The sequence below is a fragment of the Podarcis liolepis genome (assembly GCF_965112155.1).
Source record: "Podarcis liolepis genome assembly, chromosome: 1".
NCBI lineage: Eukaryota > Metazoa > Chordata > Lepidosauria > Squamata > Lacertidae > Podarcis > Podarcis liolepis.
The window spans coordinates 30,751,315-30,774,572 of NC_139554.1; the positions used below are offsets into that span (position 1 = coordinate 30,751,315).

Consider the following 23,258-nt stretch of genomic DNA (forward strand, 5'->3'; position numbering starts at 1 on the left):
ATTATTATTATTATTATTATTATTATTATTATTATTATATTGGATTATTCTTATGTGTGGGTGGCCTTCAATCCAATAACCTACATTTTCTTGGGATACCAGCATACTCCTCTCTCATCCAGAAATGTTGTTTCTTCTGCTTTAAGAAAATAAAGCATACTCCCAAAGCACAAAACAGTTTCTCTCAATGAGTAAGATGCTCTTTAGGCAAAGTACCAAGAGATTGGCACAAGGGAGAAGCCAGCATCCATGTCCTATTTCCTTTAAGCTTTCCAAACACTTCACTACTAGTAGTTGGACTGTGTCAACCAGACTTTGCAACTGCTGGCCTCCAGATAGTTTGGACTACAATTCCCATCAACTTTAGGCGGCACAGCCGCAGGTCACTAGGTTGGAAAAGGCTGGGGTAAACTCTCTGCTTTTTTTAAAAACAGTGATGTTAATGTGCAAAGGAAGGCCAAGTTCTGCAAACTAAATTACATGAGCTAAATTAACATGCATATACTTGGTTGCATGACCAATTCTGCCTCTGCTAGTCACAGAAGGCAGAAGAGCAAGGAAATATTATTAAGCCCTACTCCTGGCCACCAGGAGCTGAGTGCCCTCAATGCCTTTTGATTATTATTTTCTAAATATTTTTACTAAACTTTTTAACAGCAAGCAAACTGCAGCAAAGCTGCCTTTTGATGATTCATCAGGCATTATCCAGGCATTTCCCAACTGACTGCCACAGTCACAAGGAGTAGAAAATGAACTTTCTGCATCCAATACTAAATGTGGCATTTGTGCAATGCAAGTGATACAACCCTGCCCTGGAAAGCCTCCGTATCTCACAGGGGAACTGCTGAAAGGGCAGATCTTTCTTAAAATTCAGGTGTTTTCCTGCTCCTTCAAAACAGTAGCCCCCTAAATCATTGACCATTTATACTGAGGTTTAGCCAATTTACCTGAAGTTGGGCTGGAAAGGGAGGCTGTTGCCATTACAGGCTTCCTCTTCCTCTTTATGTCCCTTGAACATGGGGGTCCGAGATGTATATTGGTCTGCCTAAAAAGGAAGAAATAAAGTATAATGATTAAAAAATTAAGGCAACAAACACCATCTTGACAGTCCCTTTATTTATTATTTAATTTTTTAAGTACCAATTGCAGGGCCACCACCAAGAAGGACTTGTTTCATGCACTCACAAACCTCACTAATTTCACTGGCAGGCCCATAAAGCAGGACACCATACACAGATCTTAAGGTTGATCTGCAGAGGTGGAAACTCCCAACTGCAGGTGAAGTTTTACTCTCTTGTCTAATAAGCATTAGGTTGGAACACTAGAATCATCATATTTAGGCTGGCAATAGAGCTCCCTCCACTCCCCCAGAAAAGTGAGCCTTGTTTTCCCCTAGGCATAATGCAAACAAGATGGAACTAGGCATCTCAAGGAATCCTCTACAGTGGTACCTTGTTTTGAGTCCAGGATCCGTTCCGGAGCCCCGGACGCTCCACGAAAGGGATGCTCGACAAAGTGCCGCTCTGCGCATGCGCGAAGAGCGATTTAGCACTTCTGCACATGCACGAGTGGCAAACCCAGAAGTAACCCATTCCAGTACTTCCAGGTTTGCCGTGGACGTTCGCTGAAATGGACGGTCGACAGGACAGACTTTCACAGAGGTATTATTGTACATTAAACAAGCACCCTTCTTGAAATGTATGCTTAATTGCAATTGATCTTCTGAGAGACAGCCATACAAAGCATTCCCTTTAGAACAGAAAAGTGTTTCAGTTGAAAAATATGATCCTTTGTTATTATAATATCAAACTTAGGAATTTCATGAGTTTCCTAAGAACCTCAATTTTCAGGCCTTCTCTGTAGATAATACAGTTGAAGACTCTTGTATTTTCCCCATTTTAGAAAGCAAAATATATGGATTGTACCAATGCAAATAAGGAAATGTGCTTATTAACTGATCGCCTTGAAAATGATCAGCTCAGCTATCCTCATGCAGAAGGAAACATTCAGTAGAAGACACTTCCTATCAAGGGTATTGCTACTGTGACAGTATTCAGCTCAGCTGTTGCAGTTGTACTTAACAGTTTCCACTGCAAATACCAGATGCATAAAAGGTGCTTTTTCTAAGCCTTGAGGTACCACCTGGGGCTATTTCTGATGCCTTCAAAGGTCAAAATTAATAGTGAGAACAGAGATCCTTCTCTTCTTTGAAACACCACCAGCCAGCTGGGCACCCAATTCTGATCTGCACATCATAGGTAGAAATCACTACAAGTTGCTCATCCCATCCAGCGAACACATCTTTGCATGCAAGGATTAACCCATTGCACAGCACAGAAAAGGGTCCTGGTAACAAATGATAACCAGTTCATTCAAAAAAAATTCACTACACATGTACTGGAGAGACTGGCAACCAGACTGGCCTATCCAAAATGTAGCCCTAGGGAGATTATCTCCACCCTCTTCTCCAACAGTCAGCATCAGATGTGTTTATAACAAAACAACAGCATGGAACCATTGCCACACATGTTCACATTACTCACGGGCAACTTTCAACAGAGGTCTCTGTATTTCTTTTCCATTATGCTGGCCACTAGCACCCGTGAGTGATTAATACACACACACACACACACACACACACACAATATGGAGCTACCTATGATGATGCAACACTGCATTTGGCAGCACAGCAGACACAGATAAAGAGATGGTTTGGTTGTCTACTTGGTGTCCCTCCTTAAACTTCATTTGCAATCACATACCAGAAAGATGGTGACCCAGGATGAGAAAAATGTTTTCCAAGGGCTCAGAAAGGCACCTAATGCATTACCACTGTATGCAACTCTGAATGTGGGCTTCATGATGTAGGTTGATGGTATATCATGCTGCAGTGAGATTTTCATCTGTGGCCGCCACAGTATGGGCTCTGCTTTATATATTTCCTCTGGCGACATGGGCCACATATTAATCCTGTCTTAACTTGAACTTGGCAGATCTCATACTGAGACCAGACTCTTAATAATACCTGGTCTTAATCAGTGGAAAGAATTGGGACAGGAGGCTTGGCTCTGCTTAGGAAATCTTGAGCTATACTGAGAATACCACCCCATCCCAAATGGTCAACCAACCAACCACTAAGGCAATGAATGCCCTAAGCCAGGAATGAGGAAGCTCAAGCCCAAGCGCCCAATGTGACCCCCCCCCCCAGTCATCTAACTGACCCTTGGGACTCTCCTGACATCACTGGCCATGCTCTGTGCTTTTGCCTGCCTGAGACGTCTCTTACCTCTGGCAATGCCTTCTGCTTGCCTGGATGGAGAATTGTAACTGCCAACTTTTGCATGGGCAATATATAGCTAATGTGCACGTCTGCCCCATGTACCACTGGAATGTGGCCCCCAGAAACTTGCCCAGGCTTTAGGCTAAAAAAGCTTCCTGCTCTAAGCATTTCCAAGGAAAGCGAAGACAGGGAACCTTTATTCTGCCACCTAGATACACGGAATGCAGTAAGTTCAACCTGCTACCTCAATGCAATTCACACTGGTACTGAGGAACATATTCTCAATGCCAGCTTCTTCATGCTTTCCACTTTTAAAAAGTGCATTGTCAAACAGAAGCTACAACAGACATGGCATGATTAGTAAATGCTTTGTGCTCTTAAAGAGCCGCAATTACAGGCATGTGGAAAGAAGGAAAGCGGTCCCTGAGATGCGCTCTCTCACATGCCTCCCAAGAAGCGGCAGGCCATTAAAATTCCATGATGAAGAATCAAAACAGCCTGGGAACAGCCAGGAGGCAATACAGCAAATTAATACACCAACTATCCCCAAGGAGGATGGCAAAAAGGGAGGGAAAGCGGGGGGGGGGGGGAGACTCTCGTCGCTTTGCAAAATAAAATTATACTACTAATGATAACAGAGTCACCAAACCCACCCCCCCTCCCACACCACTTCTAATGATGGGTGTGGAATTCCCAGTGCTGCTTCTGACACTTTGAGAGAAGTCTCACCACATCACAGACAGACAGCTGAAAAGAAAGTCTTGGTATACTACAATTTATACAGCCTTTTAACTGCATCTTCCAAGGAACCCTCCATGCAGAGCCTTCTCCTTGACACCAAAAAGCCGCTCCTCGCACACCCATGGCTCTACACTCAGCAATCTGGCTGGCGGCTCTGTTTAAATGAAGCAATGGGTTACAAGACAGTGACTATGCTACCTAGATGAATTTCACCAGAAACCACTAGGGAGGTAAAGAAAACATAGGTTAAGGCAGACAGGTGAAAAAAACAGAATTTGCCTGATAACAGTGCTTCCAATTGCATAATACATTTGTGAAAGGCTTTCCGGAGGCAGACAGTGCTTATAAGAACTGGCAGTTTGAGCAGTAGGGAAATAATTTACATGGCATAGAGCTAGTATGGGCAACTATGGCCCAAGGTGCTGCACTTTTTGAAGGATGCTTTTCTTTCTGCTACATGCCAGAATATTATATCTCTTAAGTAATACAGCCTCAATAAGCTTGGAAATTATGGGAGGAATTCACCTTGCGCTAAGCTGATCAGCTGTCATTTCAGCTTGCCTGAAGGAACAATTCCCCCACCCCTTCCCCTGAATGCTATTCCAGGGGTTCTCCAGACTGACTGCCCCTCACAAGCCAATTCTGGAAAGTGGAGTTCCTTATGCAGGTCCTCCACTGATAGGGCTAATTGATTCCCACCCATTAGCAGGGCCCACTCATAAGTTACAAGCCCCAAAACATGTTTACTTGCTCACCTAACTGCATATATACATAGATGTCCGTCATCAGATATACAAAGTAAGACCTAAAGCAGGCACAGGCAAACTAGGCCCTCCAGATATTTTTGGGACTACAACTCCCATCATCCCTGGCTAACAGGACCAGTGGTCAGGGATGGTGGGAGCTGTAGTCCCAAAACATCTGGAGGGCCGAGTTTGCCTATGTCTGACCTAAAGCTTAAAAACATCACTTGGAATCAAATTAAATTCACTACCAGAAACTTGACAAGTAGCTATTTACAAGCCGAGCTCAAGGCTCATCCAAGTTTAAGCTACTGGCTTTCATCATCATAACAGAATAAGAGCTGCAGAGAATATTAAGGTTATCTAAGCAAGTTCCTGCCATAACGTAAGGTACTTTCAACCACACACCTCTACAGAGTATGTGTGCCAAATGACAAAAAAATGAACAAGGTACTGAAGCAATAGGTTTAATAAACATTACAAATGGCTCAAAAAGGACAAGACAAGCTACATATTACAGTAGAATTTGCCCACCCAAGTCTGGGTTGTTAAATAATACTGAATCTTTCCATTTTAGCAATGCAAATGAAACCTTCTTGACCCTCTAGCACAGGGATGTCCAACCAGTAGGTCGTGATCTACTGGTAGATCCCCAGCTGACCCTGGCAGATCACGGGATCCTTATCGTGTACAAAAAGTTATGTGGGGAAAGCTAAAATAAACTCTGCGCAATTCTCCCCAAAAAAGCTCAGCAACTCTGGGCACTTTCCTCCTAAAAAAAGCTCAGCAATTCTGGGCAATCCACTCACACCACGCATGCTCCTCCTCCCTCCAATGACAATGGGTAGATCACTGTCAGTTTTTTATACTGGGAGTAGATCACAGTCTCTTGGGAGTTGGATATGCCTGCTCTAGCACAAGTCCACTCCACTCAACATTTCATCACCAGTCATGACCAGTTTTCCTGCTTGGCAGGGGGTTGGACTCGATGGCCCTTGTGGTCTATTCCAACTCTATAATTCTATGATTCTATGACATTCTGCCAGAACTATAGAACAAGAGTGAAAACTTCAAAGATCTCTAATGAAAATTTCTTCCTAACCTCACATATCCCTCACTGAGGCACCAGATTAAATAATAAAATATCCTTCATATAATATATGTTGTCCGCTCCCATGACAATAATTTGAAGTGGCTATTTTGGATTTTTACATTCTCTACTTTTAGTTAGCATTTTCTTCAGACTCCCAGGCTAAATTGAATAATGGATAGAGCCATTCCTCACATTTAAAATTTCTTTAACCTCCCTATTCAATTATTCCCTTGCTATTATATTGAGCTTTCTAATGCACAACACAAAGTCTGCTCCTTGTCCAGGTATCAGTCATCCAAATTCATTGGCCCAGTTCACATGTAACACTAACAACATATACATAAAATCAATTCAAATTCAATACAGAAACCAACAGAGTATTATCATTTTAATGGGTATTTTTAATGGTATTTGCTTTATGCTGCAGCGCAGTTCTGCAGTTGTTGTAGTTTGCTGCCTTGGACTCTTGAGGAAAAGCAGGATAAAAATGTTTTAACCCAAATGTAGAAAAGGAAGTCACCTATGCAATTTGTTTCTGACATGCATACTCCACAAACCAACAGATACCATACCCTTCCTCACAATGAAAGCAGAAGGTGATGGTTACCTGGCTGTGCAGTGTGCTGGTGAGCACCTTCGGTGGGAAGCATCAGCAAGAACATCCAAAGAATAGAGAGGAGATAGCGGATTGAACTGGAAAGACAAGAGAGAATTGGTTAACAACATGTGAAGTAACGTTAACTGAATACAGACAGTTGAACTATCCTTACCCAGTCTCTCTCACATTATCTGGAGTCTTAGATTCCATATGTAGTGGCAGGCCAATTTCTGACCCCAGGCCACACTGCTCACTCATCTGGAGGAGAAAACCAACTGAACTTCGAACACACCTAGTCAAGAAGACAACACCTTTCTCCACTCTCAAGTAACAAAGTAAACCTCTACCAGTTAAGTCTGTTTTCATTTGTACAGAGCTGTGTACAAAGGAGATTGACATCCACCTTCACTGCGAGATGTTTCTTTGTTCATAGTCAACTTGAGAACCACCAGCATAGATGCCACTTTAGCATCACAAGATCATCTGCAAAACTCAACTGCAGAAACAAATTGTTCTTTACAGAGATGTGAGCAAATGAAGCAATCAGCTTCACCAGTACTAATGATCACAGCATACTGCATTTATTTCTCCAGAAAAAGAACAAAACTTTTACCACAACGAGAAATATTTTCTTCTAGAAGGCAAGGGAGCAGCACTTGAGGTTCTAAAAAAAAAGAACAACCTAAACACTATTCAAACATTCAAACACTATTCAAACATATGATATAGTCCATGTGGTCCAGAACGAGTGAATTAAACAGTTGGATGCTAACACACATTCTTCCTGCATGTGCAAAACTAACATGTCAATGATACAGCTGACCTCAATGGCTTCCTCCCATGTGCATGAGAAGACTAACATGCAACTCCCCATCAACCTATCTGCTGTAGCGTAGTCTCAGGAAGGCCCTGCTAAACAGCTGGATCAGTTCAATCTTCAATCACAGAGAACTTAAATAAATAGTAAGGAAAAGCACCAATAAACTACAGCATTGCAAGATGTCAGTTTTTACCCTATCAGCTATCTCTATGGAAGCCTGCAAATTCCAATCTTCTAAACAGCTGTAGTGCCTCTTACCACTTGCTCCCAACCAAACATCAAAGAAATTCAAATTGCTAGATTGACTGGGTACTGCAAAAAAGCACTATTTCCTTTAAAAATAGATGCCCTCTTACTTTAATTTTGAACAATATAAACATATAAGTTATCCAGTTACTGGAAGCTCACTATAAAACCCAAGGAACTTCAAAATAATGTGAACAGCTGGTTGGAAAAAGTTTGGGCATACTGTAATCAGATTCACTTTCAGATGGATTATGAGTTCAAAATGAAGTACCGGTATGTCACTGCAGATTTTTAAACTACACTTTTGAGTTTATTAAGAGATTTTTTTTTGCTATCAAATGAGGAACACAGACCTCATCTAATTGATTAAATTGTAACTGAACTAACAACTACTCTGTACATTCAGGAGTTAGTCCATTAACCTTTTGCACTGGTGTAAGTTAGTTGAGGCTGCAAATTTAATTGAGAGAACTGAAGTGTAAATATTCAGTGGCTCTCCCTATTAGCAGTGGGAACCAGAACATGGAAAAACCATCTCTGAATATACTTGGAATTACCAGCTTTTTCTCTGTCTTACCTGCACAGCTAAGAAAGTACCAGCATGGCTAAATAACCAAGTTAAAGCAACTATCAAATGCAGTAAGACTTCTTTTGAAGACAGGGAGAGAATGTTGTTGTTACTGATAATGAACAAACAATTAAAAGGGGCAGAGGGAGAAGACACTATGTTCTGGAAAAATCACATGAAAATTTATAATTTATTTATTCTTACATTTACATCCCACCTCTCCTTCAAGGAGCTCAAGGTGGCACATGTTTCTCCCTCTCCTCATTTTATCCTCACAATAACCCTGTGAAATAGGTTGGATCAGTCACTATTTCTCAGCCTAAAAATCACCAGCTGAGCCAATGGCCAAGAGGGGATTTGAACTATGGATTCTCAGGTCCTAGTCTGATGCTCTAACCACTACACTTTATTGGTGATTCAAGATGAACCAATAGAAAAATGCACCCCAAAAATGCTTTAAATAATCAGAAAGCTAGATGGAAAGGCAGCTAGAAAGAGGGAAAATGTAGGAGAAGGCCAAAGTTTTAGGCCCTAGGGCACTGTTTGATACAAGGAGTCATTGTGAAGTAAGGTCTTCCAGCAAAGGAAGGTCTTTCGGCCTTGCACACAGGCTGCAAACATGGAAGAAATTGGAGGCCACGACTTCATTCTTTCTAGAGACAGAAATCAAGTAAGAATACACAAGAGAAGCAAAGTACAGCCATCTTACCTGGTTGCGATCTCTCATTCCCATTGACGGCAACCAGAAACTAGAGAGATAGTAGAAGAGACGAAATTGGAGGAAGCATGAGAAAAGAATTGGAAAAAAGGAGGGGGAAACAGATGCACAGAGAAGAAAAGAAGAGGATTAAACATCCATGTAAGACAGGTGCATTAAAGACAGGTTTAAGACAAGGGGAGTTAATCTAGGTATCAATGGATGAGAGAAACTCAATCCAATGGATGCCACACTTAAATTAACAGCAAAAAGAGTAGGGAAACCAGCACCCCATAAATAAAAGGGAAATTTCAGGCATGCTCATCCACCCACCCACATCTGTGATGTCCAAGAGGATATACTAATTCAGAAATGTAGATAATTCATTAGTAACAGAAGCTGGCGACTACCTTGGGTACCCTCCCTACCATAGCCCAGCAGCTCAGGTACTTCTAATACTGAAGTTTCTTTTATTAATCTATGCTGGGTTCTTGTGCATTTTGCCAATTCACATAGTGCAAGAATGAGGAAGATGATTACATTGACAGGAGCATTGCACTGGCCTTTTTTTTTTTTTTAGCACAGTGGGAAGAGGATAGGAAACAGAAAGGAATACAGAAAGGCAAGCACATCACCCCTTCTATAAGAGATGGCTTTCTAATAAAATGGGAGGATCCTCTCTGCAAGTTAAGAAGGGACAAATTCTGTATTATGAGCCTCCCCCTCCCCCTCCCCAGACTTATAGACCTGTCAGCAGCATTCAGGTGCTTACTCTTTTTGGCAGGAATCACCAATGATGTGGCTAATCCTCTCAGTGCCCATAGCACTCATGATGGTCTCCTGAAACACAAAGTGACAGGGGGGAGGGCTGAGGCTACAATGGCAGATGACAATGGATGGCCTATTTATTTAAATCTGGGCCTGCCTCAATTGGGTTTTTAAAAGGATGCAGTGAAAGGCAAATTTTAAGAGAAGAAGGGCACACAGGTATTGGGAGCTGAACCCTCCCCCAGCTAATCCCCTATAGTATGTTACCTGGACTGTCAGGGTTGGATACTGAAGAGAACCTGGCTGAGAGGGACTTCAGGAAGGTAAGCTGCAGCAGAAAGGCAGGCTTGGTTCCTCTCACCAATGTTTCCCATACGCTCTTAAAACTAGGTCTCCTATCTCCATTTCTATGTGTGATTGGGGCAGACTCAGCCTTAAACGAACAGGTCTGCTGCTATCACATGAAATATGAGCCTCAGGCACTCTCCCTCCAAAAATCAGGCAGCACAGACACACATGACACACCCATAAGACAGTGCATTCTTGTTCACATGGGGTCAGAATAAATGCATTACCCTCTGAGCAATCAAGAAGTGTGACTCCAGCAGCCTTGCAAGAAGTTAACATCTGAAGACAGTTTAGGGAAGTTTTTAACGACTGATGTTTTAATGTATTTTTAGTATTTTGTTGGAAGCAGCCCAGAGTGGGGAAACGCAGCTAGATGGCTGGTGTATAAATAATAAAATATTATTATTATTATTATTATTATTATTATTATTATTATTAACCTTCATGCTGATAAGAGAAAAATGTAATGGAAATTCATGTTTCCTACACTGCATAGAACTAACACTGTCTCTCTGTTTCCTATGACATAGTTATCCAGAAGGGCCAAAATATTACTGAACTGTCCAATAAGCATATAGCTAGAAATCGCAGTATGGTCAATGTCTCAAGAACATGATGGATTCAGTCTGAATATTGCTGGGAGTGATTTAAGAACTGGAAATTTTACTCCTAGATAAAATCTCAAACATTCACATGAAGATGTTAAAGTTTCATACATTCTCTATCCCTATTAAAGTTATTGTGCAGAAAGTGAGGAGGATTTTATTTCCTCTTGCTTCAAGTTCCTTCTGTGTTTCTTTCATTGGCTTGCAATTTTTCTGCTCTGTTTAGGGAAGTAGGAAAGGAACGTTTAAGACCACCCGCTTTGCTCTTGGTTATTTAAAAGCTCTGACCTAAAGCCACAAGAGTCTTAATTCACTTATTTTCTGCTCCAGTTCATTAGGGTCAACAGATGCTGAAGTGCTTCAGTGGTGCTGCGTGTGGGGGGTTTTTTAAAGTGTATATATGTCACATCATGTTCTACCTGTGTTAACCAGAACTACTTAACAATCTTGAGTAAATGAGCAAGTCCCATATAAAAACCTGATTAGTTTGCTCTTGTTTGTGCATGTAAAACAACAAAAACCTAGGACTGGATTAGAATATAAGAAATGTGGTCACTCATCCAAGATCAGCCCTCCGATCTGAAACATTACCCATCCCTCACAAGTGATTAATCACACGAGGCAGCTTGCAGTCATTTCTGGTACCCCCAGCCTTATTATTTCACATGAATAAAAGCAAAGGTACCCAAGACATAGAGGGCAATGGTATGTTCTTAGTAGATAAAATAGCTTTCAGAAACTCAGCTCAGTGTCCTGTAGTTGCATATACTCACAGTTCTGTGCATGAGGTTGCTTGCCACACAGAACAAATTGCCAGAAGATTGGGATCAGGATCTGATCATCAATGGGTAGCTTATGGCCAAGAACTCTGAACACTATCACATGCAAGGTTTGTGGGGAAGCAGCAGCAGGGGTGAAAGATAGGCTATTTGTTACAGTAGAGAAATTATTAACTTAAAGTGCCGTAATGTTTAAATTTACGGTTTATTACTGTGTAAATTACAAGCCGTACTTTGGGTAATTAGCAGCTCGCTGGCGGGGAGCTTTGAATGAAACTCATTATTTATTATTACAATTTAGAAGAGAATGGGGGAGGGAGAGCAGTGACCTCCACTGCAAATGACATAGATCCCTTTAAGGTGATGAAGATAAATTAAACAAGTAAATATTATTCTTATTTTGGTTCATTAGAAGTGCCTCCTAAAAGCTTAGGGCCCTAGGCTCTTACCAGTGGCCTAGTCAAAGGCACTGTATTCACCACAACTAAATCTGCAATTCAACAGTATTTAACTTAGCAAGATTAATAGAGCTGGGGTGTGAAAAATCTGTCAAAGACAGAGAACAAAAAAGGAAGGGACACCACCCTCCTGTACAGATGAACCAGTTAACATATAGGCTTTATGAACACAAACTCCCAATGCACAGAACTAGATCTGGAGTTACACTGAGTGGAATTTTACTAATTCCACAAGGAGGGAGGTGAGAAGCAACTTTTGCCCATTCTCCCTTCCCTTTGTGCATCTCTCCAAATATCTGCTATGCAGGTTTGGGAGACCCTACACTCCAGTGTTGGAAGTGGTAGAAGAGGAAAGGGGCTAAAATGAACACACCCTGCCTCACTCTGCCTCCAGAAGAGTCTACATCAGTCCTGTCCAAAAACACAAGGAATTATGTTTACAGAGGGAGATGCCTGGATCCAACCCACAGAGCTTCCAACTTCCACTCAGACAAGGATTAATTTTCCTTCAGCGAGAGCTCCAGGTGAGTAAACTATTTAAAGGGTCCAGCTTCCCACAACAAACTCTGCAAACTATATTCTACCAGCCTCTTAAAGTTTAGAAAGCAAAGGTTGCAGAACTCCAGCTTTACCATACAAATGCTTATGATGCATAACTCAAAACCAGAATCCCTGCAGTCAACAGCCTTTACCTTTCAGCATTTAAGCACAACACACGTTCCACACTATATACCAGTGACTATGTATTACAAAGTATTACAAAATCTTCCACCCCAGCTAATAATACTGCATTTCAGGGATTCCTTCCTTGCACCTTACAACTGGCTCTTCCAGTATTGTTTTTAATATTTGGTTGGAAGCCACCCAGAGTGTCTGGGGAAACCCAGCCAGATCGGCGGGGTATAAATAAAGTAGTAGTAGTAGTAGTAGTAGTAGTAGTAGTAGCAGTAGTATACTGCACTTTTATAGCCAGCCACCCTCCTTTCCTCAGCACTGTCCTATTGTCTAGTTTCGTGAAGCTTATGGACTTCTTAAAATTAGCTTTACCATGACTATTTACAAGTAGCTAAGAAGTTTTGACATACGTCAACACATGAAGCAAATTTAAGGCCCATTCAAACTTTTCTTTGTCCTGTGATTTGGTCAAGTATTTTGTATCGATCTATCATCAAGGGTCCGAGACGGTATTTTGTCCCACAACTTTCCCCAGGAAAGCCTGCTGTTTACTGCTGAATCAGACCAAATGTCAATCCAAGAAAAACCCAAAGATAAATTTGTTCCTCTTCTGAACCAGTTATAAAATAGCTCCTGAACAGGATTTCATGCTCTTTCCTGGGAGAGGTGTTGGGAGTGGTTTGCTTCTACCTCCTTTCTTTCTTTCCCTGCCTACCCCTGCAGGATCAGGTTTCAATTTGTCTCTCCAGCTTCAAGCAGTGCACTTCTGGTTTTCTTGGAGAGCTTGCATTTTTTATTTATTCTACTTTCTCCAGCTAAGCAATCATATAAAAACTACAGTCAAATTATATACATGTTCCCGCTTTGGTTGGACCAATCATAAACAATCAAAGCTTTATTTTCTGTCTTTAATAATAAGTATTAAAGAATATGTATTGGAAGGGTTCCAGCTCCTAATGATTATTTTATTATCTGGTTTTCTGATTCCCCAGTTTTCTGATTCTGTGACTCTCTGCTACAGGTGGGCAGAGTTGAAGGTGGAGACAACACAAAAAGTGGACTGGGGCAATAAAATCACAAGTAGGAACATACAACCCCGAACTGAACTGAAAACAGGTCAAAGATGGAAAATGTGGCTGGGCAAATTGTTGCATGGTCCACTTTCAGCTGCAGGTAGATCTCCTGCAAGTGATGCAGCAGTCATCAACAAATTACTATTCTCAAAAAAGCAATACCTTGCTCACCAGCCTCCTACGGCCTTTCCTGAGGCAGCGGGTAGGAACACTGGGAAGACGGTTCAAGCGGGCATGAAACCCTGGGTGGGGAGAGGAAAGAAGAGAACGCTGAAGACAGAACACTATCAACACAAAGAGCACAATAAACAGTTAGTTGTAATACAGAAACAAGAAACTAGACTGCATTCCAATTTCCAAATCGACCTACAATATTGAGCTTGGGCATGCTGTTATGCTCTCTGTATTTCTCTCTATTTACATAACCTATATGAAGAGTGACCATAGCCATATGGCAAGAAGGCAGCATGGGTTAAAGCACCCCCTTCTGACACTGTTGTAATGCATGCTAGGTGAGTAGTATTCTTGCACCAAGAGCACTGAAAGTTGAAGGTACTGACCAAGCTACTTAGGATAATAGGCATAATCATACATACCATATTTTTCGCACCATTGGACGCACCGGACAATAGGACGCACTTTGTTTTAGAGGGGGGAGAACAAGGGGAAAAAAATCTCCCCCTCTCTGCCCAGCGCCCCTTCAGTGAAGCGGCAGGAGGCGCTGCACAGAGAGGGGGAGAACTTTCCCCCTCTTGTTTTCCTGCTCTAAAACAAGGTGTCGTTTAAGGTGCGTTCAGGCGGCTACCTTTTAAGCCTGGAGAGCGAGAGGGGTCGGTGTGCACTGACCCCTCTCGCTCTCCAGGCTTCAGGTTCCTTTCGACCTGCTCTTTGGGGCTGGGGGGGGAAGCCCACCACCAGCCCCAAAGAGCAGGTCAGGGAGCAGCGGAAAGGCGCAGCGGAGAGGCTCCTGCCATAGCCACGCATCACCTCTCCAGCCAGGAGAGGGTCGCGGGGGTTGCTTTAGCCCCGCGCGCGCTCTCCCGGCTGGGGAGGTGATGCGCTGCTATAGAGGCTCCTGCCATAGCTGTGTGTCACCTCTCCAGCTGGGAGAGGGTCGCGGGAGGCTGCTTTAGCCCCGCGCGCGCTCTCCCGGCTGGGGAGGTGACGCGCTGCTATAGAGGCTCCTGCCATAGCTGCGTGTCACCTCTCCAGCTGGGAGAGGGTCGCGGGGTGCTTCTTTAGCCCCGCGTGCGCTCTCCCGGCTGGAGAGGTGACGTGGGGCTGGAGAGGCTCCTGCCATAGCTGCGCTTCACCTCTCCAGCTGGGAGAGGGTCACGGGGCTACGGCGTCTTCGCTCCATAGGACGCACACACATTTCCCCTTCATTTTTGAAGGGGAAAAAGTGCGTCCTATAGAGCGAAAAATACGGTAGTCAGAACACCTTTCTGTAAGTCAGCCTGCATTTATCCACAATAAATTAGTATTTGCTTCTCAGCTACATGGTGAGTGACAAATTTCACACATCTATTAAGGAATCTGACTGGCATACAGTGTCTGTCTGACTGCACAATGAACCTCCATTTACACAACCTCTCTCCCCCACTCTTCCCCTTCTAGCTCCATATCATCTCCAGAGCCCCACCCCCAGCAGATTTTAGAAGCTACAAGCAGGAAAAGGAAGGAGAAGTCTGCTCACACAAAACCGGATGTTACCCGCAAGCATTTCAACTGTGTCAACTTTCTCCACAACATTTACTGAGAATCTCACCTCTCGTAGCTGGCCGAGAGGGCAGAAGGAATGTTGGATCTGAGATTTTTTCAAGGCTGGAATCCATTCGTTCCATGTCAGACTGGCGGTCAGTTCCCCACTTGGGCAGGAGGTTGGGAACCGTGAATCCTGAGACACATTCTCCCTCATAGAACCAATCGCTCTGTTCATCATCACCTAAAGGAGAAGGAAAAAGCTGATCCAACACTCCAAAAATCAACATCATTTGAACACTGTTGGTTCTCTCCAAGCTATAACAATGAAATAAGCAGCATTCACTTGTATGAATATTCCTTGCTAGAACCATTATGTTTGCTCATGTACCTAGAACGCAGAACTTTATCCTACATGTATAACAAAATGTCTGAACATTATTGTTTGTGTTCCAAGGTGAATTTGTTCTTTATGTTTGAGCACAAGAACACGTTTAATTGTTAAAGGTCTCCACCCCCATCATCCTGCTCGGACACTGAGGTCTAGTGCCAAGGGCCTTCTGGTGGTTCCCTCCCTGCGAAAAGCCAAGTTACAGGGAACCAGGCAGAAGGCATTCTCAGTAGTGGCACCTGCCCTGTGGAACACCCTCCCACCAGATGTCAAAAGAAAAACAACTACCAGACTTTAGAAGACATCTGAAGGCAGCCCTGTTTAGGGAAGCTTTTAATGTTTAATAGACTATTGTATTTTAATATTCTGTTGGAAGCCACCCAAAGTGGCTGGGGAAACCCGGTTAGATGGGCAGAGTAGAAATAATAAATTATTATTCTTATTATACAACTATATATACGTTGTAAAAAAAAATCAACCTGAATTTGAAAGCTAGAGGAAGACCCCTCAGCCTTCAAAAAACTGGGGGGGGGGGAGAATCCAAACAAGACTCACAAAAGTGGGGGGGGTCACATTTTCTCAAATACACACAGTATTTCAATGCTGAGACAATGCAACTGCCCCATGAGAGAACCACTGCTTTGAAGGAAGGCATAGATTTGTTGCAACAGAAGAATAATTACAAGTTTACTGAACAAAACAAAACCAAACACAAGACATAAGCATTTAGAAAAGGCATACAATTTTCTCTCAAGACCAATTAAGAATACATGAAACCCAATATTCTCTGGTACGCCTATTGTCTAGCACTTACCTAATTAGGACATTAACTCTGAGTAGTGGTCTTTTCTACTTCATCCTTACACATCAAAAAAGCACAGTGCTGAGAGCAGTTGGCCATTTTTTTCTAATATTCTATATTTCTCAACATGGATGCTGCTAAATATTATCTGACAGCTTGCTAGCTCTCCAGTTTTATTATGATTTAGAAAGTAACAAAAAAGGACTGTTTTGATACTGAACAAGAGTCGTGATCTAAATTAACAGAAAGTCTTGTAGCAGCTTAAAGACTAACACATTTATTATGCAGTAAGCTTTAGTCTGTGATTATCATCCAAGGACCTTCTTCAAGTGCCTCCTCCTTGAGAACAGGCCTTTTTGGTGGTGGCTCTTCATTTGTAGACTGCTCTCCCCAGGGAGGCTCAGCTGGATGCCTTCATTACATATCTTTAGGCACCAGACAAAAACGTTTCTCTATAACTAGGCCTTTGGCCCTTTAAACGTGTTGGGTGGGTGTGTTATTGCTTTATTTGGCACTTTGTGTTCTCATTTTGTATTTTGAAGTTGTGAACAGCCCTGTTATCTTCAGATGAAGGGCAGTATGCAAATTTAATAAATAAATAAATGTATAAATACTTTAAGCATAAAATTAAAGAAGAGAAACATAAGAATGTAGTTACCTTGGCGACCTTCATCATTGGTAAAAAGGCCAGTGTCACTACTGCTGCACACACTACTGGTTTCACTGAAAAGAGAACAGAGAAAATTAAGCACAAATGCAATTGATATAATCCACTTTGCAAAAACTCTTCACTGCACGAGGGTCTCAAAGCACTTTCTAGACAGCACACAATAATGCTATTGCTTTATTCATCTTTACAGCCTGGTTGACCCACACATGGGATGTCAGGAGACCCTTAAATGAGCAGCACAGTGGTGGCCTATCAATTTAGATGAGTATCACATATGAATCTTATAAAGGGTTCTGATATATAGTAATCCTAAAAAGCAAATTAGTTTAGAGACATTGATTAATATTCCTGCAGATGCTATTTTACTAAGAAAGAAACCAGGAGAGGGTAAGCAAACAGGTGTTTCAGTTACCCAATTATGGGAGAGTAAGTGTTATTATTATTATAAATTAAATTTGTATGCTGCTCTTCATCTGTACAGGAAGGGTGGTTCACAATACGAAAATACAAGATAAAAATTGTTAATGTGTGCCAATGACATCTAGCTACTTTATACTCTATTTCTTCTTCTCCTACAGTCATAATGAAGAATATAGTGCAAACACAATGGTAATACTGTGTATTAACACCTCCACTGTCAAAAGTAGTATGTTTCTGAATACCAGTTTTCTGGGAATCACAGGTAGACAGGATGCTACTGCATTCAGGTCCTGCTTGTGTGCTTCCCACAGGCATCTGTTTGGCCACTGCAACAGGATGCTGGACTATTGGCCTGTTCCAGTGACATAACATACAATATTTTAGCCTCTCTTTCAAATGGCATCATGTCTTATAAGAAAGAATTATATGAAGCACATAAGCAGCTGCCAGTTACACCAGGCTTTCAATTTGGTCACTGCAATTCTATTAAGAGATAGTGCTCCCCTGAACACCAAAGTTCAACTTGAAAATATTACAGATATCTGTAATATGACTGGCTTCCAAGAACACTAAATTTGTATGGGGGGATTTAATACTGGGATTAGAACAATTCAATTATTGTGGTGCATTGGGAAAGACAAGCACAAAATTCACTTGGAACGCATTACATTTCATGATTTAAACTACAAGAAACAGCAGAGCATAACAGCAAATAAAAACCAGAAGAATCAAGAAAACAGGAGTAGTCAACATGGTGCCTTTCAGATGGTTTGGACTACAGTTCCCGTCAGCCCCAGGCCCCCAGCCAACATGGTCTATTGTCAGGTTTCATGGGACTTGTAGTTCAAAACATCATGTTGGCTATCCCTGCAATAAAACCAGTTATTGTAGGCCTGGGCAAATAAAAAAGGGTCTTCACATGGTGCCAGCAAAGACATCAGACTTGACACTAGGAAAGCCCTTTCTCTGGCTGCTGCCCATCTAGCTTCAAAGTATGCATGAGTGTTGTGGGGAGACTCGGAGGGTGACATCCAATAAAAATAATAGCCTTTGGGCAGTCTCATGCAGCAGAAAATGGTCCTTCAGGTAGCTAGATCTTAAACCATTTAAGGGTTTAAAGGTAATCATCAGCATTTTCTATTTTGCCCAGAAACTAGTAAGTTGCTTCAGGACTGGTGAAATACACTCCGTTTACTAGCTTTCAAGAAGTGTTCAAAGGCAGTTCTACATACTTCCTTCAATAGTCATGGAATGAAGAATGTTGGTTCTGCAGTTATTTGGCACTGTTCAATCATGACACAATGAGCAAATAAGAAGATGTATTCGAAGAAAAATAACTGTAGGGAATGAAATTATATTCTCCTCCAGACATGCCAGCAATCTGTTACAGAATAATTAAGAGTACAAAGAAAATGAGAACAACTGATTGGGTGTTTGCAAGGCAAAGTGAATGATGATATGAGACATGTTTTATGAACAGTGGAAACATTACAGAATTTCTCAGCCTTACAGTCATTTTGTCACTCTAACTGATGAAACTTGAATTTTAACCAGCAGATGAGTATTAGATTAGTTAACTAGAACAAAGGGACACCATTGACAAAATCTGATGGATAAGAAGATGCAGTTGGAAAAGGGACTAACATTTCTTATAGGATAGCGGTGTATGTACAGTGATTAACTTTCTTTGCCTATTAATTTCATTAAAATGCAAAATAATTTGATTATTTCTGAAGCTCTATAGCTATTCATTGTATGTCAAGCAAACAATTCCCAGTACCAAACAGACACTTAGACAATACCCTGTCAACTATTCTTTCTTTCACTTTCATAAAGTATTATTTCACAAAATGAATCTAAAAGATATAATCAGGAGCCTCTCGGGATATTATCCAATGAAGTAGTCCCATTTGCGCAACAGAATTTCCCCTACATCTTCCTCTCCCCATCCACCCCCTAATCTGCTTCAGAGAGTTGGGAGAAATTCCCAGAATAGATTTGGGAGAACATGGTAGGGGAGGAAAAGAGCAGTTACAGAAGAAGTTTTGCACAAACAGGACAACTTTGTTGAATACAACTCAGTTTCTTGTCAACAACTCAAGATAATACAGTAGGCTAAGTGCTGCTAAGTGTAAGCACCTTTGGGAGGACAGATGGGACATAAATTTAACAAACAGATAACTAATGAACCCAGGGTAGAACAATCCCTGCTCACAAACTTCTAGTCATTCATCTGGTCATCTGCAGTGAATTAAAATCAGCCACCAAACACAGCAGTCTGGCAAGTCAGCCATGCTACAAAGTAATAACATATGCCCAAACTGGCTTTTTTAAAAAAGGTAACAAGTAACATTTACAGTGGAACCTTGGTTCACAAATTTAATCCGTTCCAGAAGTCTGTTCTTAAACCAAAACATTCTTAAGCCAAGGTGTGCTTTCCCATAGTAGCGGGGGGACTCAATTTACAAATGGAACACACTCAACAGGAAGCGAAACATGTTCTGCTTCCAAGGCAAAGTTCACAAACCAAAACACCTACTTCTGGGTTTGCAGTGTTCTTAATCCAAGTTGTTCATAAACTAAGCTGTTCTTAAACCAAGCTACCACTGTACACTTATTTGCAAGGCTGCATGCAGCCATGAACTTCACTGGGTTACTTGCACAAGTTACTGTGTATATAATCCGCCTTTCAGGATTGTTGTGAAGTTAAACTTTCATTCTGGCCTATTTTAATGAAGCATGGAATACAAATACAATAACTCTTATGTACTTCTTATGTTCCTTCTAACTTCTGAAAACCAGCTTTTTACTACTATAAAACTTCAAGAAGCAATCACACTATAGTCTGAGCTACAAGAAATACCACTCCAAATTTGCACACAGGAAATACCAACATATTACACACAGGAATGGGGAATGTAATGCCTGACATCAGCTCAATACCAGTCTTTTATTAAAGAGGCTTTCAGTGCAGCCACAGAAGACAACATCACAGAACCAGTGTTTGCAATTCGCTAGTTGCCAGGTGCGTTTTGTGACAGGAGTGGGTCCAACTGCAACTATGTGGAGATCTCTGGATGCCAGATTGGCAACTGACTTCTCCATCTGGCTGACTCCCAACTTTCTTAAGCAGGTAAGCAGAAAAGCTTTATTAAGTGCATTTATATCCCGCCTTTTTCTCCAAGGAGTATATGGTTCACCCCATCCTCAGAATCCTTACAATGATCCCGCGAGGAAGGTTAAGAGGCTATAACTGGCCCAAAGTCGCCCAGTGAGCTTCATGACTGAGTGGGGATTTGAACCCTGATCTCCAAGGTCCTATTCTGACACTCTTAACCACTATAGTCTGAGCTATAAGAAATACCACTCCAAATTTGCATCATCATTTGTAGTATCTCCAGGAAATGCAAACGTATTACACACAGGAATGGGGAACATAATGCCTGACATCAGCTTAATACCAGTCTTTTGTTAAAGAGGCTTCCTAGAGCAGTGTTTCCCAAACGTTTTTGGGCAACGGCACACCTGTTTACCGGAAAAAAATCTCGCGGCACACCACCATTAAAGCCCCGCCCCCGTGACGTCATTCGGGGAGCCGGCGGCCCGGGCCTGAGCTGGAAGGAGAGGCGGTGCTTTTCGGCACAAGGCAATCGGCCTGGAATTGTTTCCCGCGCGCTGCGAAAGGGAACAGCTGCGGTCGCGCGAACCCTCCGGCGCTGGGAGGGGAAAGGGCGGAGTCGCAGAGCACCAGCTGGCCGAGCGGTTGCGCGCAGCGTTGCGCTTTTGGAGAGCGTGCGGCTGCTGCTAGGGGATCCGGGGACGTGAGCAGGCCTGGCCCGACCCGGGTTGAAGGAGGACAAGCCGGCAGCGCGCCAAGTGAGTTCGGTTGCGCGCGACGGCCCCCGCTCCCCCCACCCCCGCCGGATCCTCGCCGCCGCCGCCTCTCGCCCGCCTCCCTCCCACGGCACACCAGCCGATGTCTCACGGCACAGTAGTGTGCCGCGGAACACCGGTTGGGAAACACTGTCCTAGAGCACTTCTACTATGGAGCAGCTATATAAAATTTAAGTAGGTAAATAAATACAGTGTAGGGAAAGCAAAATGTCACTTAAGAGAAGGATCTGAAATATTTTCCTTGAAACTTTTATTTGTTTTATTCTGCATTGTTTTATTCGATGTTTTAATATGCTGAAAAGTGCTTCAAGGTTTTTTTCTTTCTAATATAAAGTGGTATAGAAATGAATAACAACAATAGTAAATTACACATAAACCCCACACAAAAAATGGCACCTAGACATTCTGTGGCTGTGACCACAACCTAGGTTTAAGGTGCCATTTGGTAATTAGCTTATATATATGGATTTCTAACACTTGACAGCGTTGGGGAATCTTCCAACCAAGGCCTTCTTGTTTGGGCATGTTGTCAGGAGTTCATATTGTATTTCTTTTACATTTTATATATAACACTCTGTTTTAGAAGCACCATCACCTACTCCAAATTCCCAAGGTACGGTGGTGGAACTAAACTAATAAATCACTAGATGGTTGTTACAGGTCTACAGAATTATATATCTTACTGTAGCTTCAGCACAAAGGTTCATGCAAGGAAACCAGAGTTTCTTCAACCTGCACACAGATGGCAAAGCACACTATCCTTCAGTATAGGCCTTGCAGTCCAGTAAGCACTGATTAATGACCTCCAGTTACAATGGAGGCTACTTACTTTAACCACAAAATAATGAATGCTATTGATCCGACAAGCTACTGCTATAGAGTGTTATTGATCATCCAATCTTTTGTTAAAATGGCCCTCATTTAGCAATTGCACTGTTGCAAACACCTGGAGCAAAGCATGCCTATAATTAAATAGCCTGGAAGAGTTAAATTGAGAGGTGATGGACAGATCTCAGCTCTCCCCCATTTAGTCCTGCTCCTGAGCTATTGTTTGTGTCAGGAAGGATATTGATTTTCTATAAAAATAAGAAAACAAGAGGCACAGAGGGGGTGCAGAAGGTCAGGCCGGGCTGAAGGAGGTGGGGGAGGCTGACACTCTGTCTCTGTCACTTGCCTTCTAGGAGTAGGGATTCCCCCCCCCCCCAACCTCTAATACATTAGCTCAACCGGGCTCTTAAGAGCTACTTCAGGCTATCACCAAACAAACTGCCCGTCAAAGGAGAAAATAAGTGAACAACAAAGAGGGAAACAAGTGGGTGGTCTGATAAGTCTAGTATTTAACAAGCCATGGAATGCAGCAACTAAGGTGGTGGTTCAGCATGGTGTTTTAGTTAGAATCAAGCACTACAAAGAAAAATCTATTTAGCGTTACCAAAAGGAAGTTAAGATATACTCAGCAAGTCTAAAAGACCTGAATCAATTTTGTTAGCCCTACTAACAGAAGTACAAATTTACTGTTCCTATGAACATTGGTTGGCTACAATTTTACTATTGTCCCTCCAAAACATGCCTGTGTCAGCCTTACAAATGGCAACAAAGGCATTTGACAACACAAAGCTTTGAACTGCAATCCTAAACACCCTTCTAGAAAGTAGGTTCCATTGAACACAGTGGAACTTACTTCTGAGTATATAAGCACAGGATTGTGATATAAATTAATGCAAGAACTCAGCTAATGTCCTGCCTGGAAAGAACACAATTGCTACTAAAAAAAAAAATCTAAACATTAAAGGCTCCATTTCTACAGTGGTTCTATTTCTTGTGAGGTTGTGGACAGGTTTTAAAGCAGAGGTGTGATTGTCATTTGCCTTGGTTGCTTTAGTTGACA

General features: G+C 42.1%; 1 protein-coding gene across 11 annotated transcripts in view; it reads right to left on the reverse strand.

Annotated features, from left to right (window-relative positions):
• Positions 1-23,258, reverse strand: part of GPATCH2L (G-patch domain containing 2 like) — a 36,614-nt gene that overhangs the window by 11,077 nt on the left and 2,279 nt on the right. For 5 of the 11 annotated variants that reach the window (XM_083502977.1, XM_083502974.1, XM_083502978.1 and 2 more), the window contains exons 3-9: positions 17,045-17,109; positions 15,261-15,437; positions 13,655-13,734; positions 9,559-9,626; positions 8,799-8,838; positions 6,465-6,550; positions 948-1,045 (exon numbers count right to left, since the gene is read on the reverse strand). In XM_083502977.1, coding sequence (XP_083359103.1) covers positions 948-1,045; positions 6,465-6,550; positions 8,799-8,838; positions 9,559-9,626; positions 13,655-13,734; positions 15,261-15,437; positions 17,045-17,109 — 614 coding nt within the window. The remainder of the gene's footprint in view (positions 1-947; positions 1,046-6,464; positions 6,551-8,798; positions 8,839-9,558; positions 9,627-13,654; positions 13,735-15,260; positions 15,438-17,044; positions 17,110-23,258) is intronic. The other 6 variants (XM_083502981.1, XM_083502979.1, XM_083502982.1 and 3 more) reach the window with 2 other exon arrangements.